Source organism: Boleophthalmus pectinirostris, unplaced genomic scaffold, assembly GCF_026225935.1.
Source record: "Boleophthalmus pectinirostris isolate CB_2022bp ecotype Guang Dong unplaced genomic scaffold, ASM2622593v1 HiC_scaffold_2, whole genome shotgun sequence".
Taxonomy (NCBI): domain Eukaryota; kingdom Metazoa; phylum Chordata; class Actinopteri; order Gobiiformes; family Gobiidae; genus Boleophthalmus; species Boleophthalmus pectinirostris.
Window position 1 is genome coordinate 23,282,144 of NW_026571152.1, and position 18,862 is coordinate 23,301,005.

Below are 18,862 nucleotides of genomic sequence, written 5' to 3' on the forward strand. Positions count from 1 at the left end.
CTATCTGACCAAGTATTAAAGCTACAGTAGGTAAATTTTCTGTTCAAGAGCACCTGTTACTACTATGGAGACAAGGAACAGGCCAAGTCTCCTTACCCACCTCTTGTATAAGGTCAAGATATATTTGGTATTACTATATTTCCATATTTTATTTTTATTTGTATAATTATGTCTTATGCCAGTCTCTTGCTATTTTTGCTACTTAATTTGAATTCATTACTACCATTTATATTTTTGCTCTTTGTTATTTTAATATATTGTGATGCTTGAGCTACTGTGTGCAAATAGTTTCCCGTGTGGCTCAATAAAGTTAGTCGAAGTCTAAATTACATGTCAGATCTGTAGATAGATGAATCTACTCACAGTTAGAATGGATGCTTTTGTATGTATTATTGAGCAATTAAAACATTTGTAGTTGAATAAATGCAAAATACCATACTGTGGAACATTCCAAGCAACGCAATAACATCTCTGTGGAGACAAGCAGTTAGCGGTTAACTATTTGGACAGGATATGTAAGTGTAAAAGCAAGTGAAGAGTGGGGAGAGACAAACTACAGCAAACTACCTAAACTGAGAATCAAACTTATGTGTTGTGTGATTTTTTTCATCTGTTCTAGTTATCTTTTTTTATTCTCCATGTGGGCCCCTTACAAAGTCCTTTATCACTAAAATAGATTTAAAAGTGTAACAAAGTTATTACAGTAATGACAGTGTGTTTGATTGACTTTAACTGGGACAGTTTAAATACAATTACATAACAGGGATGAGTATTATAAGTTGGCTTCAAGTGTATTTTTAGCTTTGTGTGCCGTCAGAAGAGTTTAAAAATATAACAGCCAAATCAATGATAAAAAAGGAAAAAGGACACCGTTACAAAAATAGATATCAGAAGTTGTAGCATGTGAGGTATAAAGAATAACCCGTGGTAAAAGACGTAATAAATGTATCTGATGTAATGTATTTGCATATGTGAAACATGTTTAATTAGATCTAGGATTGTGCAATTAATGAATTAAGGTCCAATTGTTTCAAATCATCAAAGAAATGCTTTTTGGAGAGCTTTTTAATAGAGAGGTCTACAGCCAAACACCAGTCAGCAAAAGCATGCTGTTTGGACCAGAGTTCAGACTTTGGGGAACTCTGATGTATACTTTCTGTATAAACTGTATTGTTTATGTTCATGAAATTTAGATTGAAAGCCATATTTACTTTAATTATATATGCTATCTCAACCTGTGATATGAAAATAAAATACATTTACTTGATTTACTCAGTGATGACAATATAAAACAAAACAGAAAAGAAATGATTGCCAAAAGTGCACTTGTGATACTGTGGCTTTCTAATTGGGATCTGTGTCTGTCAAGTTTTCAGGGCTGATTTATCAAAGTCATGCATGCTCCTTATGTCGACTGGCGCACAATCTGGTCACAGTGGTCCTGCTGAGATCACCATATGGAGTGCTAAAAATGAAACACAAAATCCATGGTGTCAATCTTGATCCTCCTGTTGGGCACTTTATACCTGATGCCCCATTCAAAAACATGTTCTTGCTTCAATGAGAACAATGGGGCAATAAAATAACTGCATAAATTATTGGTTGTTTTGGAACATCCACTTGTAAAACATGGAAACGAATTCTTTCAGTCAGAAGCAATACAGATGGATTTTCCTAAAGACACTTGATATAGAGAGCAAACAATACACATAAATGAATACATTTCAAAGTTTATCACTCTAATACAATAATTTACTCCGTAGCTACATAAGTAGTTAAACAAAATTTTCAACATACTTGATACTCACGATGGATTCCACTGTCACAATGATAATCCTCTTTTTAGAAAGTAGGATGCAACTTTCAACACAAAATAATTGCACTTTTTAAAATATAACTACAAGGTTATATACTCATTCTAATACAGATCAAGGCCATTTAAAATTATTCATGAAAAGTCAGATTTCTACTATAGATACCTGCCCGTATGCTTTTAGTGTCATTTAGTGATATCTTTATTTATTTATTTTTTGACAATTTGACCCTTATTAAGCCATTTGTCAACTTTGAAACACGGTATATCTTGTGTTTTAAATCTGGACAGAAGCAAGATCAGTTATATTCTTACAAGAATCTTACAAAATCTAATCTTTCTAAAATTTTCACAAACTGTATTAGCTCAAAAGATGCACCCTGTCATGTTTTCTTTCTTTCTACCTCATCCATCTCTCCCTATTTACTTCTCCCCCTCTCTCCCTGTGCTGAATAAGACCTAATAAAGAACATTGTTGGAGTATAATAAATCTCTCCACTACAGCAGCCTGTCCAGTCAGTGCATTCTTCCAGGAGATAGCATCAGTGTAATGTCTCATTGGTACAAGCTGTTATTAGCCCTGAGAAAAGGCTGCGATTCAGAGTGACGGATGAGACTTAACCCTGTCACATAGAGCCTGTGGACCAGAGCATAATGAGACACCCATCACCTCTGCATGTTCCATCAGCACTGTCCACCACCATCTGATTTATACTCTGCCACTGACTGCGTTCTGCTGTCTTGCAATGATGATGCAATGAGATTGATACGTTACAGTACAGGGTCCATGAAGCACCCTTAAGGCCAGATAAAGTACCATTTAATGAACAAGTCAAATTGAGTAACGTAAAAGTTACAAGAATACACCAATCCAATACTGGTATTAGATATTGCCACAGATAATGGAACAAATATCGGTTCAGCCAATATCCTGGTTGAACAATGTAATCAATGTAATTAGATTATGTACTTGTCATAGTCGGTCCAGAAAATCTCATAATGTTTGAATTTGTATTTACACAAAGTTGTTCTGTTGTTACTTATAGCGATAAATAAATCATTTAGATCAGTTCTGTCTTATTTTATTTTTGTTGAAAGGAATTTTCAGTCTGCACTAGCTCATATTGGGTGTCAGCACATATTTAAAGCTATAATACAAGTCAGTATTAGTGCTAAAAAAGCTCAAATCGGTGTAAAGGTGCACTATTTTGCTTTCCTAGAAGCAGGTATGCCACCTGCTTGCCGCCATGAAGATTTTACAGCTTTGTCAAGAATGTTCCACAGTATGGCATTAAACTTAAGTTTTTCTGAGAAGACCAACAGGTGGTGTCACCAGGCAAAATTACAGTTCAAATCTGTGGAAAAACAAGCCTGCTCATAGTTAGAGTGCATTTTCATTGTGTTTTTAAGCAATAGAAACACAAATACTAAACTGATACTAAGGCAGAACTCTTAGATTGGGGATTTATTTTTAACAATATGATTCTCTGCAAAGTTTATATTTTAAACGTGTCCAGAAAAATTCACAAAAGACTAAAATATGAACTGGCAAACTAATACAAGAAGCACACTTGAGAATAATTCTAAACTACAAGGTTAACAATTTTTATGCAAAGTAAGACAGGGAATTCTCTTGATTGAGAAGCAAATGATGGTACTTCGAAAACTGCAACCTTAGCGATTTGCTAATTGCATTCATTCAAACTGCGATTTATCTCACAGCCCTAAGTGATACATAATGATACATAATGCCATACTGTGCAACATTACAGGCAAAGAACGGAGCGGGGGTCACCTCTCCTCATATCTGAATTTAACTTGGCTTGGCTGCAGCACCTAATTATCTCCATGGACACAGGAAAGTTTAATGCCATACTGTGGAACATTCCTAGCTAACCCAACCTTAACTGTGTGTAGAGCTATCATCATTGCCATTTATAACTGAAGTTTACTTAAAATGACCATGCCACACTGCCCCAGTTTGAATTCTTAAGAAACAATGTGGCGTGGAAATAAACATGACATCATTGTTAAAACTCCTCATGACCGGTCCATCAGCTTTTCCACTGTGCAGAGTCAGCCTGTCACCCCATCTCCTCACACACGCTCTTATTGGGCCCTGTGTTGTCTGCACTATCACAGCACTCCCCTGAAACTGCTTTAATACAGCTGGTGTAAAACAGTGGAGAACAAAGGCCGCTTTCTGTAGAGAGCTTTAAAATCCCCTGTGACGTGGGCTACAGTGTGTAAAACATCTCCTACAAGCTCATATGATTGGAGTGCTAAGCTGTTAAAAATAATTAGCTTTTACCCCCCTCTCACCTGATGCTGCGTGGACTGAAGTCAGCCCATATGCCCTGGCCCAAAGCGGTCTGGCGTTTTTGATATGTGGCATGGTGCAACATTTTCCAAGCCACTTAACTGTCCCCATTTAACTATTTTCCACAACAAAAACGCAGGTCCTATAATCGGCAGCATTTGTTTAATAGCTAGCGGCGAGTTTTAATGGCTGCTTGCTCTATTTGCAATGATAATTATAATCGGTTATTTCGGCGCTGAAATAATGACTTCAAAATATGCAGTAGATTCATATAAGGGGAATTATATCTGATAAAGACAGGTTAAGTGAACATATCCAGACTGAGAATTATGATGCCTGCAAGCCTAACAAAGGTCTAACAAGGTCTAACAGTGTTTCTCAAACTTTTCACACTATGTACCATTTAAGATATAATTTGGCTTCCTGAGTACCCTCAAATTGAAACACTGACTTTATCAGGCCAATATTAGGGCTAAACGTGGTCTAATGTCTGATAAGGCAGTTGTGATGATTAACCCAAAACAGGACAAACAAGAATAGAGTTCTTCTTTCTTTAAATAAAACAAATACTCAAACTGTAAAAGACCCTTCGTACCACCATTGGTACACATACTATAGCGACAAAGCTAAATTGATAGAGCATGGCATTTGCTCCTAAATAAGATCTTCTAGTATGAGCCCGGTGCCCAGGTCTGAAAATGCAGTAGTTTATTTGGTATTGTATTAATAATTATTAGCCTTTTAGCCTAATTAGACTTAAACTTTACTGATCCATAAGGGAAATTATTTGAACACAGTAGCTCACACATCACAATACATTATAATAACAAAGAACAACAATATAAATGGTAATAATAATTTCAAGTAGCAAAAATAGCAAGAGACTTGTGTCAAAATAAGGCATAATTCTATGAATATGTATATACAAGTTAAAATAAAATACAGAGATATAGTAATACAAAGATATCACATTGTAATTTTTCAAGGCTTTCTTCAGTTTTCTTGTTAGTTTTGTTTCAGATCAAACAATAAGCCTAGACTGAACAAAGCTCTTGAATACTAGTAGATACTGTTTTGGCACATTGCACTGCTGTAAACCCACAGGGGCCTCACTTCTGCCCTCTTCCACTTGCATCGCGCCTGTCTCTAACAAGCCTCACATTTGCAGCTGTTAATGTGAACGCTCCACATTTGAAACACAATAGCAGAAAAATGACCTAATTCAGTCGGAGCCAGTAAAAGTCAAAACTGAGATTACTTCCTTCAAAGTGCTGGCAGAGTGGTTGACAGTGAAGCGTGTAATGTCCCACAGTTGCCAAAAGTGCAGGGTCCGGCTGGCTATTGGAGATATGGGTGTAATGGTGTGAGGTTGGCTTGGATTTACAGCCAAATACGTTCCGACAAAAGATGAAACTGATACCTTTTGGAGCCAGAACTTTGTATAGCTTTGAATGTAATGCAGTTACGTGTGAAATATTTAGGACTTTAAGGACTTAACTTTTTACGGCAACAATGTCCTTTTGAACGGACAGCTGAAGGACAAGCAGTGTAGTGTGTGACCTAAAGCAAAACAATAATATAGGATGACTGATGTAATTGACCACAATCACCACAAGTCAAAACTAAAAATTTACTTCTGTAACAAATAGAAAGACGAGATTAGAGCTTTGGAACAGTAAAGCTCAGAAACATCTATAAGTGACCGTTACTTATAAAATTCTACTTAGTTTAGTTTATTTGGTGCCGTAAATAGTATACATACCAATAATAATGCATAACAATGCATGATAATGCAATCATTCATCCAGTCAATCAATAAGTAAAACTAGTTCCATTCAGTATCAGTAACCACATCATCCATACACTATTTCCATCACTACACTTCATGTTGCTGCATTCATTCAAGGAAATCAAGGCCTATCAATACAGATTACACTACACTATCAGCTATTCTGCTCACACATTTTCAACATTGTCAATGTGTGTAATAATATATTTTATAAAGCTGATTTTGTTTTATAACATTGCCTACTTAGGAGATCAAATAGATCGAAATAGTGCACTATCATATCAGACTGTCAAAACTGGTTAGTTGCATACTCCACCACCATACTTTTGTTCAGTAGGAATGGGCAATCCATTTTTGTACTAGTCTAGCACAAACAAGTTCACTCATAAGCAAGTTTACTGGTTAACAGTTGCAACCAAGAGAAAAAGAGACAACATGTATTGTCACAGCAATGAGTCATGTATGTGATTAACTATATAGTTTCATGCTAATTGTATTACCATGCCATAATGAACCAGTCAGTGTGGTAAAAACTTGGGCCTTGGATTTATGATGATTTATTGTCATCTAGTGGTCACTAAGGAGAATGCAGTCAAAAGACTGAGAATATATCAAAAAAAGCTCAGCAGTTTTGTCATTTCCACAAAATGATCATGAAAATACAGACAATGTTCTGGATAAGACTATAATATATATTAGAATATTTTCATTAGGAGAGGGAAGAGAAAAGGTGTGATAAGTTTGGCTCATAATGGCTTTTACTAACAAGGCCACCAGGCTGAAGTAGAGAAACACGAGAAAATAACCAGGCACCAGCAACACTAAACCCCACCCCTGCATTCACCATGCTCTTGAAATTTCAAAACTATGTGTTGCATGTATCTATGTAGCTATTATTTATTTACCATTTTACATGAGTTCCAGATTCATCCAGAGCATTTTATTTATTTATTTTTTTAATAATTTTTTGGGTGGGGGGCGCCTTGACCAATAAATATATATGATAAATATATGTATTATACGTATATAGGCTATGTGGGGACTGTTCTCCAATCAGGGGTAGAGAGAGACTGAAAGGGGGACAGAAACCCTTACGACTTAAAAATTGTGGCCAAACCTTCTTGTCAGATCTTAGAAGTTAAGCAGGGCTGGGCCTGGTTAGTACTTGAATGGGAGACCGCTGGGAAAATCAGGTGCTACAGTGGAGTGTCAGAGGCAAAAACTGTCCTCAAGATGTGAGTAAAATCTCTGAAGTCGTCCAGGTAGAGTCCATTGCAAAAGGAGAAATTGAATTTGTCAATTCGACAAAAGTTTATTTTGGTTGAAATAAAATACATAATAAAATGAAAATAAAATAAAATCACCCACATTGCCTAGTATGAACGTGGTGTGTGTTAGTGTGTGTGTGTGTGTGTGTGTGCTGGTGGGGGTTGGAGGGGCCAATGGTGTAGATATGCAGCCTTGCTTCAGTCAGTCTGCCCCAGGGCAGCTGTGGCTACAGTAGTAGAATACCACCACCAGGTATGGAGTAAATTAATAATGCATCAAATTCTAAACCGACTCTGAGCGTCTGGAAAAGCACTATATAAAACAATTTCATTATTATTATTAAAAATTAGATGCAACTGAATTATATTAATCACATAAGAAAGTTATTTTACTTTCTTAAAATAATACACTGCATTTTAAAATAGACTATGGGCCTAATCAATATTTCTGACATTGAAAAATAATTCTATGAATTATAAATTACATATTAGTCCTAACGATTTCCAACTTTAAACAAGTTTTTAGCTTTTGATCTTGTTGGTTATGACATAAAAGTATATTACACATATAATACAAAGAAGAGATAAAAATAAAGTAAGCAGTAAGGGTAGTATGTAGACTATTAGTGTAACAGCCTACCTGTCTTCAAATCCAAAATCCAAAAATCACTTCTCCCCTCTATATCGCCATCTTCTGGATGGAGCTGGAAATGCAGAACATGTGCATTAAATTGATTAGCTTAGCATAAAAATAGGCAATGAGGAATCTAACAATGCAGGCTTGATTCTCTAAGATTAAACATCTGCATAGTGAAAGAAAAACTCACACTGTAAGTTTACGCGTTTACATTCAGGTTAGCAAAATTTTCTCAATCTTTCTCAAATCGCACCTTCTGTTTCAATTTACTTCATAATTTGAGGAAGCAGTACGATGTACTTTATTATTTTTTTAATTGCACCAGGACATAGATCTTACCAGTGAAGTGTTGTTTGTAATCTTCTATCCTGTTGAAAATCCTTACTGTACTTCAGCCCAGTCCAGACGCCTCCACTTAGATGTAATTTCAGTTTTGAGGCTCTAGAGGCCAGTGTTTGTTCACATGATGAGGGGAGACTTTCTGTTTGGTTATATTTTATGTATTTCATTATGATAATCATCAGAAAGGGGGAATGATATTGAAGGATAAGCATCAGACCACGCCCAATAGACTCCAACGTTTAAACTACCTAGTAATCATATTTTTTCAATACAATGCAGTTCAATATCAATGACACATACTGCAAAAATAACTAGTGAAAATAAATAGTGGTAATTGAGTCAGTTGAGTCAAATGACTGCTGTTTAGTCCAGTGAGTATTGTTGTGTCCTTTGGCAAGACACAATCACAATGGCTCTCTCAATTAGAATGGCATTTGGAGCACTGTCCCCTGTCCCAACAGATTTATCCAAAGCCAAAGATTTGTTCCAGTTTAATACAAGAAATGTCACGAATTTTCCTATTTTTGACCAATTTTAAACCTGCTAGCAGTAAAGGTGGCAATATATTGTGATTTGTTTAGCTAAAATACAGAAAACCTTGCTTGAAAATTACCATAAGGCAAAAAAAATTTACTGACTCTGGTCACTATAATTAATAGAAAGGAAAATCTTAACTTTCTTTTGCTTTTTCATGCCTCTTTCCAGCTTTTTCAGATTTGACAAGAAGTGAATAGCCCATGATGCATTGTCTGAAGTGTTTTCAGATGATGATTGCTGGAGTGCCTGGGTTTACTCAGAGCAGACTCTCTTCATGGTAAACATCCATCACCAGTGTCTTTTATGAGTCTCCTCCTCTGCAGGTTTGTGCTTTTCTCTTATTACTCTTGTGTGCTTTTGCTGAATTGTCTGCACTTTTTGGCATTGCTCTGTGTCTGTGTCCTGGAAAACTGTTCACTGGGCCAGTGGTTGTCATGCTTTGAGTCTCACAGCAAAACTTACATTAGATTTTACAAACTCAGGCATGCTTTTGGCCACCAATCAAACCAGCTCTTTACGCACCAAAATATCTGTTTTCACTTAACATAAAACGCAGTGAACCCCGCAGACGTGACTTGAACACATATGCTGTTTTATTTTGACTGTACCTGTGTGCTCTAATTACTTATAATGCTTGGAGAATGGTACTTTCCAATACTATGAGAAACCTTTTGGCCGCTTACATCATTCTTTTGATTTGACATAGTGCTTTGATGACTCATGGGGCAGTTGACAGCTGTTTCCAGACCTCTGAGATACGGTGAGAAATAGATTTAAGGTATTTGCTCTGTTTATGTGTCTTTTAAGTGGAACTGAGCTCCAGAGACGCATGTTGTGGAAATGCAACCTGCCCCAGCTAAGTGAATCCACATGGTCTAGGGTTTGGAAAGAACCAGCACCCAGCCTGCTCTGACCTTTCACCTTTTTATTATCCAATTGGCCTCGCTGTATGTGCGGGAAAACTCTGCATTAGTGATAACAGACTGCTGGAATAAACATGAGCCATTCTTAAGAAAGATGAATCACAAACAGACATTCATGTTTTACTCAAATCATAAGAAGTCTCAGATTTCACTGCATTGGGTTTGTATTTCAATATAAAAACAGCAGCTGGCTGTATTAGCTACTGCATAATATATAAGACAAGAAGAACTCAAGACAATGTACTTCAAATTTGCTTTGTACAGTAGTAAGTATTGGAATTCATCGTAGTGTTTTTATTCTGAATTTGCACATCAGTTTTGCAACATTATACGATAAAGAATAAGACACTTGTTTGTATTATTTATTATCCTTAAAGCGTTAGTACAGTAACATGAAATACAGTAAGGGTGATTAGTGTAATAGCACCAGATTTCATTCATACCTTTCCACAGGATACATATACCATTTATAAAGACATCTTTGGAAAAAGCATGGCAAACAAACACTAAAAACTGCCATTCATTTTAGCACTCTTTACATTTCAAGTATCAATATTAAAAAATACACATATATGTATCATAAGTTATAATCCTTAACTGTTATCTGAAACAAAACAGGATTACATTTTCTACAAAAAAAAAAAAAAAAATGGCACATAGTGCATCAAGTATTACATTTCTGATACAGATATCATAGCACATTGGCCAACTCAGGATAGCCAAAATATTTCTAGCTGCTCATTGACTTTCATTGACACTCAGCCAATCACAGATCAACAACAAGCTGCATTGTCTCATAAGTAAAAGTTCAATTAAAAAATCTGCATCTAACTTTGGTTAAAGCTTTATATTTACAAACAGTATATTAGGACATACAGGCAACAAGCAGCTATCTTACGAAACTGCTAAGCTTTTTTTTAGTTTTTGTTATTTTTAACAGAAACATGCTACATTAAAGATAACACTAAGTGAAACCCTGTCCATTAGAAGCAAGCAGCTTCCAAAATCCAGTGTTTTAAATAGAGGTAATTCCAGTTATTTGTAACCACCAGTTAATTGCAGTAGTACCATGAGGCGGATAAAAACAGGTCTCTTTGCAGTAGTCTTGGTAGTAATCTATATACACAATGACAACATGGTCCAACATAAATATATTAGAATTGGTATTATTATCAGGTGCATATGAGAGGTAGGGTTTGTAGGAACCTATGATAGGCCCAGTGGGGTGACAGTAAAGCCACACCTGATACTGTGGGACGGTAACAAGTAGAAGAAGATCTAACTGAATACAAGCTTAGATTTCCTAGTGTAGTGTGCAATGTACAGTGTAGCCACATCAAAACTCCACCCACTAAGAGTCATACAGGCACACACTCTCAGCCCCAGGCCTGAATAAATGCTATGGGTCTTAGTCGTACATAAAAAAAGCCCCCTAAGTAAAAACAGACTAGAGTGATGTTAAACCACAAAGGCCTTGTGGGCATTTTGCAGTTGTTTAACTAATGCACCCTTTAACCTTTGACATAGGACTGGTTAGAGGGATATCAGTAGCTACACGTAAAGCCATCCTCTGCAGAGTAACTCAATAGCAGAAGTAACAGAACAGTCAACATTTTGGCCTTGTTACTTTGACCATTTTAAACACTTAGTTGCCACAAATTTGCACTATGACATTTAATTTTTTTCATCCAGTGTACATTACTCTTCAAGTCCCCAGCCTGGATTATTGGAGAGAGTTATGGAGGGGTTAGGTAACAGTGACAGTTACAACGGAAAAGTCAAAAGTTTGCTCCTTTCTGTCCCTTTGTTTCTAAAAATGGCAACTTCAATTCAGTGTTTAAAAAAGACTTGACAGTCCAAAAAAGCCAGTTATGGTGTCCTCAGCAGTTTGAACAGGGGCCCTGCTGCACTTCTCAGACATCTTGAGAGTGTTTTAGCTGCCATACAGGAACTGGTTTAGGATATTATTTAGTAGATGGGATGTTTCTCCATGAACACGTTACAACCACAGAGTCCAAAGAAATCACTGTGGCCAAGAGAGGTCTGTTTTGGGGCATTAGCCCTTCACTGGACTTGAAGGAGTAAGCCATTGTGCGCCTGGGGAATGCACTTCCCACAGAATCCACCACAGCGACCGTAGATTCTTGTCCCATCCTACAGACAGAGACACACGCAGAGAGAGAGTGGGCAAAGGGAAAGCTGTTACACCAAGAACATGGACTAGTAAATGTCAACAACCATTTGTCTTTGGTGAACTGATGTGGCTATCCCCAAAGATATTATTCTGGCATAATTAAATGTGTTTAAAACTATGTTTTTTATTTCATGAATCTGTTTATCTGATATTTATAGCTGTATTTTTATCCAACTTTTTAAAGGGCACATATTATGCATTGTACTGTTAATGGCCTTTAAACATGCTCTTGAGTACCTTTGTTTTGGCATTTCATGTTTAAGAAGTGAAACTACTGCCTATGCATAGAAAATGCCCATTAAGTTGTTACCTCATCTTGGTGTTAGGGCACCATAAACAGGATTAAAAGATCTATATGTGTCCTTCAAGATTGTCAACAAATGCAAGCCACTTTAGTATCAGACCCAACCTTTTGTATTAACAAAGAGTGTGTTAGCGTCTTACCTCAGATCGGTGAACCTTGACAGAAACATAGTTCCCCATTGATGTCCACTTTGTAGCCTCAGACACTTTGAGTCCAGTGCCAATCAGATTAATGCTGAACTGGCCCTGTCCACATGCATAAGGGTTATTCATAAATAGAAATGATAACTAAAAGTCTTTCAGCCATCTATAGTCTGCTGAATGGGTGAAGTGTATTTTAAAGGTACTCCATAGTATTAATCTATAACATACGTAGATCGTCATTTACATTATAACAATATAATTTGAATGGTATTTTGTCACCAACCTGTGGACATTTGGCTGCACTGTAACAATCCCCTGCAGTGGCAAAAGGCACAGGTCGACCAAGAGGAGTCTGGGAAAACTGCAGATCTGTGACTGGTAAACAAGAAGAGGATACAAATCCACTGTCAGTAAAGTGTGCTCCAGGAGAAGTAAATAAAGAGCACAGACAGCTGCTGTAGTGTAAACATGAGACAGAGCGCTCCGAGGGGGATCTGCAGACAGTTAGTCAGACAAAATGGAAGGATGACCTACATATTATTGGGAAAATGTTTTACTAAAAGGCACACTATGTAACTTTTCAGACTGAAAAAGCCCGACACCTTCTTGTCTCTACACAGATGCCATGGCTTAGTTTGAAATGTTCCGCAGTATGGCATTAAACTTAACAATCTCTGTTGACACTTTTTTACTGCACATTCTACAGTATTAGCTGTAATCTTAAACCAGAAGCTACAATAGCTTGCCCTGAGTCTTTATTTCTTCCAGCTTTTGTCATTCAAAAGAGCTTTAAAGGTGCGCTGTGTAGCTCGTCTGTCTGGTAGAGGGTGCGTCCACTGCTTCTCTCCATGGAAATGTTGCCTGAAATGTTCCACAGTATGGCATTATACTTACTAACTAATCAGGCCAGGCCTTGCTTAGCTTCTGAGATCTGACAGGATCAGGCTTTGACAAGCTGGTATGGCCACAAAGTAAATAAAAATCCATGTTATTGAGTAAATGCAAGACGGATATGTTTAATGCTGGGACATTCCAGACTAAGCAACAACATCTCCATGGAGACAAGCAGATGGCGGACCCTCCACCAGAAAAGTTACACAGTCCACCTTCAAATACACGTAACCATTGATGTGCTTACAGATACATTTCCCCTTTTGGCCACTAGAAGGTGTGATGATTTACAGAAGTAGTCACTGTCATCAAAATGTTGTTTGTGTAATAATAGATAAACTTAGAGTGAACAGTCATGTTCTGGGTTTACACCTTCAGGAATAACAATGACAAAATGACTTTATGACCTTTATTTTATTTTTCTTGTAAAATATAAATTTAAAACCACAAATTTATTATCTGAATCCAGAGATGCACATAGACTTATTCAGCTCATCTTGAACTTATTTTCTCTACTTTAGCTCTCTTATAGTTGCCTGAAAGCCAAATGAGAACCATGCAGAGGGTGGGAACAGGGACCAGAGAGGATGAGTGTGTATGGGCTAATCCTGACTTCCCCTTTATCCGAACACACACAATCCACACAGCTTAATCAAAGGCAGATTGGACACACAGGAAGGTGGAGCATGTGGTAATGAGTGCAGTCTGAAGGAGTCTATGTACATTTGAATCAACATAACACATCTCTTGTCCTATGGTCGGCATAATTTTTATGTAGTGGACTTTCTTTTTTATTCTCAAACTCACATACTGGACCAAAAAAGTCTTTGATAGTTTCACAGATTTAATCATAATGTATAAAGTTGCTTTTAGTAGAGTAATTTGACAGCAACAATATAGGCAAGACTGTCTTAACTGTGTGGATGTTATTGTTTTTTTCCTGGAATATTCTATAGTATGGCATTTAATTGAACTATTTCCATGGAGACAAGCAGGCCACATCACTAGGCCAAGTTACAGGTCAAATCTGTGGAGAAGTGGGTCTGCTCACAGTCAGAAAGCATGTCTTTGCAGTAGTTTTTAGAAATAAAAACACCTGTAAATGAATAAATACCAGATATATTTGTTTAAAGCCATACTGTGGAATTTCCCAGGCAAAGCAATGATTTCACCATGAGACCAGCAGAAGGAGGACCGTCCACCAAAAAGTTATACACTGTACCTTTAAATGTGTTATAAATAAAGTTGGAGTGGATTAGTATGCAAGTTTAACCCTGTTTGCTACTGACTACTATTTGAGTTGTATTACTTGGCGGCAAAAATAAACAATAAAAAATACAGCAACATTTTTACTTCTCCGCCCACTACAGTATGATGAAAGCCCATAACTTGTAATTGCAAGTGAAGAAAGATAAGAAATAATAGACTGTTTGGAATAGCTTTATGCACATAAGGCCCAGGCGTCTGAAAGCTAAAACAATAGTTCTGTGTGGTCTTTGTACAGTAGACATTGTAATGCAATCACAGAGTAATGACTCACTTATTATCCGCAGGGAGCTCAGATCCAGGCGCACTTTGTTGAACAGTGTGTAGCCTGCTGCTGAGTAGTCATTTCTGCATTCACAGTCCTGTCTGCGGCTACCATTGTACGGACACTCAAACGGGTTTAGCAATCTGGATTTGAATGGAAATAAGCATGAGATAAATGTTTAGATAAATTAAATATTTCCCAAAGTCTAACACAATTTAGTATTTTCTTTTCTCAAGTAAATGTGTTTATATTAAATGTGTTTATAAACCTGAATTAACAGATACCAAAGCAGTTCTATAGGGCTGAAACAATTCTTTGGAGTAACCGTGACTAATCAACTTTTAAAATAGTAATAGTAATAGTTGACTATTTTAATATTACATCATAATGTCTGGATTTTACAGACCCAGATGCTGGAGCCAAAAGGTGCTTGAGAACAAAGGCAATAACTACGTTACATCAGAATGGCATAAAATAGTTAAAAGAAATTTGATTTTCATCAAAAATTTAGTTTGTAAATATCCTAAATCTATATACACAATAGTACATAATGTTGTACCATTATCAAGTTAAAAATATATTTTTAGAATTCTCAGTTTAGACAGTTTATTTATCTCAGTTATAAATAAACTGTCTCTGTCTAGAAGACTAAAATACTTAGAACATACATGACATACACTAATATTAAAACTACAGTTTACCTAACTGTCTCATGCTAATTCTTAAATATCAGTGTGGTCAACAACTCTAAATGACAAGTTAGACAATGTCCAACAACAATGCCCTTAAGATGCTTGAAAGCGAACAGAAACTCAAAATAGTCTGGACATATAAGTAGACATGTCATATGAAGACAAGGAACAGACACAGGCCTCTCAATTCCTTAAAATTTACCACAGTACTTTATGGCAGAGATATATTAAGTAATCCCATTTATGCCCAGAGTCATGCTCCAGTGAACATTTATCACCTGTGGATCGCACACACCTGTGTCCGTACACCTCAGAGTAGTTATCTGTTTGACCGCTGCGCAGGGTCACGTACTCCTTGGGGAAGTCAGTCTGCATCTCAGCACAGTAAATCTGCACAAAAACATAAGAGACCTGATTGAGAAGCTGTTGGGAGCTGTGGTTGGAGTTATAATGTATGCAGGACATAGACACACCTGTAGGATCCGGGCTTTGACTCTGAGGTAGTATTCACCATCCATCCTCGCACCCTGACGCATCTGGACCTCTCTGCATGAACTGAACAGCTGGCCTGGGACAACATGTGAATTTATTTATTTCAACTTCAATTCTACACATTTTAACAATTCAGTTACTTAATAGATAACCTTACTGGACATTACAGATAAAACTACAGATAAAATCGTTGCCATCAATAAAAGGTATTGTGCTTTGATGAAAATAAAGTTATCCACAATCGGGGGCAGTGCTTTCATTTGAATAATTGTAACATATTTGTCAAAAAGCTGCTTGAATTATATTTGTTTAGTGTGTATTTAAAGGTGCACTATGCAACGTTTTTGGTCTGCCACCAACTTTGCCTATATGGAAATGTAACTGCTTTGTATAGAATGTTCCAGAGTATAGCATTAAATGTCCTATATTACACAAAATAGATTCTTGTGAGATTTAAGCCATGTTATAATGCTGTTACCTTAAAAACATACCCAGAGTTGTGTTTTGTTTCATTCACACATTTTACCTTGTGATATCATGAAGTGATAGTTTTCAAGTTAACAGCTACCTAAGAAATGGACAACTCCAAGGTTGAAATCATCCAAATCATTCTAGTGGAGCACTTCTAGTATTACCACATGACATTACAACGTGGAACAGAGAATTTTCTGTTAAAGAGAATAACTCAGCCTAAATATGCAGGGTTTATGCATTAAACATGTGAATGAAACAAAACATAACTCCAGGTATATTACTGATGAGGAAACATCATCATAACGAATCAGTAAATAGCGTAATATGGGCCCTTTAAACTTAGCAGTCTCCATTGAAGTAGAGGTGGAGAGGTGGGCATGCACCCAGCTAAAATGTTGTTCCTTTTCAAGATTTTTATTTTTTTTTCAGAATTTGGTTATCATGATGAAATGAAAAAAGGAGTAGAAACTAGGACTTTTTTCTCTAATGGTAGCTTGTGTAATTACGTGATTAGCTTCTCACTTAAATTGCGACAGAAGGCTGTTTAACTGATCACAAACATAGACTGTCACCGGGTCATATCATTTTAATGCTCTCGTGCCTGACTTGGCAGAAACCAGGTCTGAAACTAGCCACCAAGTGTGTCAGCTCTTAGACATGAGCTATGGAGCCAATGTGCAAAGTTTGGCTAGCTGACAACTTTTTTCTTGATCAAAACCCTACGGTATTACAACATACTATCGATGACAGTATTTATTATTCCAGTGAAATTTCTTCAAGAAGTTTAAACTTAAAGTTCTGCCTAATGTGTTAAAACAAAGCAAAAAGCTGGGTTAGCATAAACACAATCAGATAAGTTCTTGGCTGCCACACACAGCACAGTCAATTTAATACCATTACTCTATACAAATTCCTTCTTGGCAGTATGGGTGTTAGAATGAGGAGAGAGAGGGAGACCTGGACCTACATTCTTGCTCTTTACATGCAGCCTGGGAGTCTGGTTTGTCTGCTGGACTGCACTGCTTGGACGGATGACCTTTGGAAGTTTGACACTCCACTCTGCGCTCCATCACTCCAGCCCCACAAGTCTGAGAGCACTGAGAACAATATACAGTTTAGATTTGGACAGTTATTAAAATCATGTCTATTATAGGCCTGTTATGATAATTATTTCATCAACTTCAATACATGATAGATAAAACAATATATTTTGGGGCTCAATATTTATAGTGTGTAGTTTTCCTTTCAGTAGTTAGGAGACTTTAGTTATTTTTGTTGTAATACGATAAGATTTGAGTTGAATTGAACTGAGTTGGGATTATCCTGCTTTAGAGTAATTAAGTCAGTGGCACAAAGTAGTTTCAGTGTTATCATTTATCGTGATAGTTCTCTTTATCAGTATATCGTGCTTCAAATTTTGTTATTGTGACAAGGCTAGTCTATTAAATGAGCTTTCTTTCAATTTAAACTATACAAGAAATATGTAAAACTGATTTTTTTTTTAAATAGAACAAAGAAAAAAGACATGAAGCACAGGGAGAGTTAAAGAATCAAATACAGGACCATACAAGATTCCTCTAACATGCGTGACTCAATGAAAAAACAACTCTGAGTAAGTCTACTTACAATTATTATAAAATAATTCACTTTGAAGAACTCAAAAATATAACCAATAGTAAAACTGATAAAAAGAAATATTATGATTTATTGGGTTAAAAATCTATTTGAATTTGATGAATTTATTTTGTCACCTTGCTCCAAGGGCCAATTTTCCAGTAGGCTGTGTGTGGACAGTCCCTGAGGAGACATGAGTGGGTGCTAGGGGGGCGGGGCTCGGAGCAGAGGGTGCCACTGCTGTCGGACAAACGGGACGGATATGAGAGATGGGACGGGGAGGTGGGCACCACAGAGCAGGACACAAAACGCTGCTGATAGCCCTCACCACAACTAGTAGAGCACTGCACAAAAATAAGCAAACAAGGCATGGCAAGTTTATTTGTATTGCACAATTCATACACAAAGTAACTCAAAGGGCTTTACAGAATATGGAAGACATTAAAATCACAACACAAACTTATCAAAACATAAATAATCATAAAATTAACATTAAATGAGAAGAGCACAGAATAAAAACCTTTCAGGCATATACACAGCTAAATAAAACTGTTTTGAGCCTGTTGCCTGGCCATTTTCAAGTACTTTTGAAAATGGCCAGGCAACAGTTCTGAAACCTGTATGTATGATTCAGAGTAAATTTTTTTCAAAGAATCGCAAGGGAGCACATAACTGTGTAGGGGGTAGATGAAAATTAAAATGTTTTGAGCACTCCGTGATTGCATGAATCATGTAACTTTTCTGATACACCATCTGCTTGTCTCCATGTTATTGCTTTGAATAGAATATTCTAAAGTATTAAACATATCTATATCCATGGTGTGAAGCAGGTCATACCAACAGGGTAACCAAAATCTAGGGAGAGACAACCCACAGTAAGAATGCATGTTTTATTTGT

At 36.7% G+C, this 18,862-nt stretch overlaps 1 protein-coding gene across 1 annotated transcript in view; it reads right to left on the minus strand.

Annotated features, from left to right (window-relative positions):
* Positions 1–10,402: 10,402 nt before the first annotated feature.
* The window catches only part of LOC110169455 (A disintegrin and metalloproteinase with thrombospondin motifs 20), a 77,887-nt gene continuing 69,427 nt past the window's right edge, over positions 10,403–18,862 (minus strand). The window contains exons 32-39 of the mRNA XM_020934995.2: positions 18,102–18,308; positions 17,318–17,447; positions 15,858–15,952; positions 15,680–15,774; positions 14,702–14,835; positions 12,554–12,645; positions 12,268–12,372; positions 10,403–11,783 (exon numbers count right to left, since the gene is read on the minus strand). Of these exons, the coding sequence (XP_020790654.2) occupies positions 11,694–11,783; positions 12,268–12,372; positions 12,554–12,645; positions 14,702–14,835; positions 15,680–15,774; positions 15,858–15,952; positions 17,318–17,447; positions 18,102–18,308 (948 nt within the window). The 3' untranslated portion in view covers positions 10,403–11,693. The remainder of the gene's footprint in view (positions 11,784–12,267; positions 12,373–12,553; positions 12,646–14,701; positions 14,836–15,679; positions 15,775–15,857; positions 15,953–17,317; positions 17,448–18,101; positions 18,309–18,862) is intronic.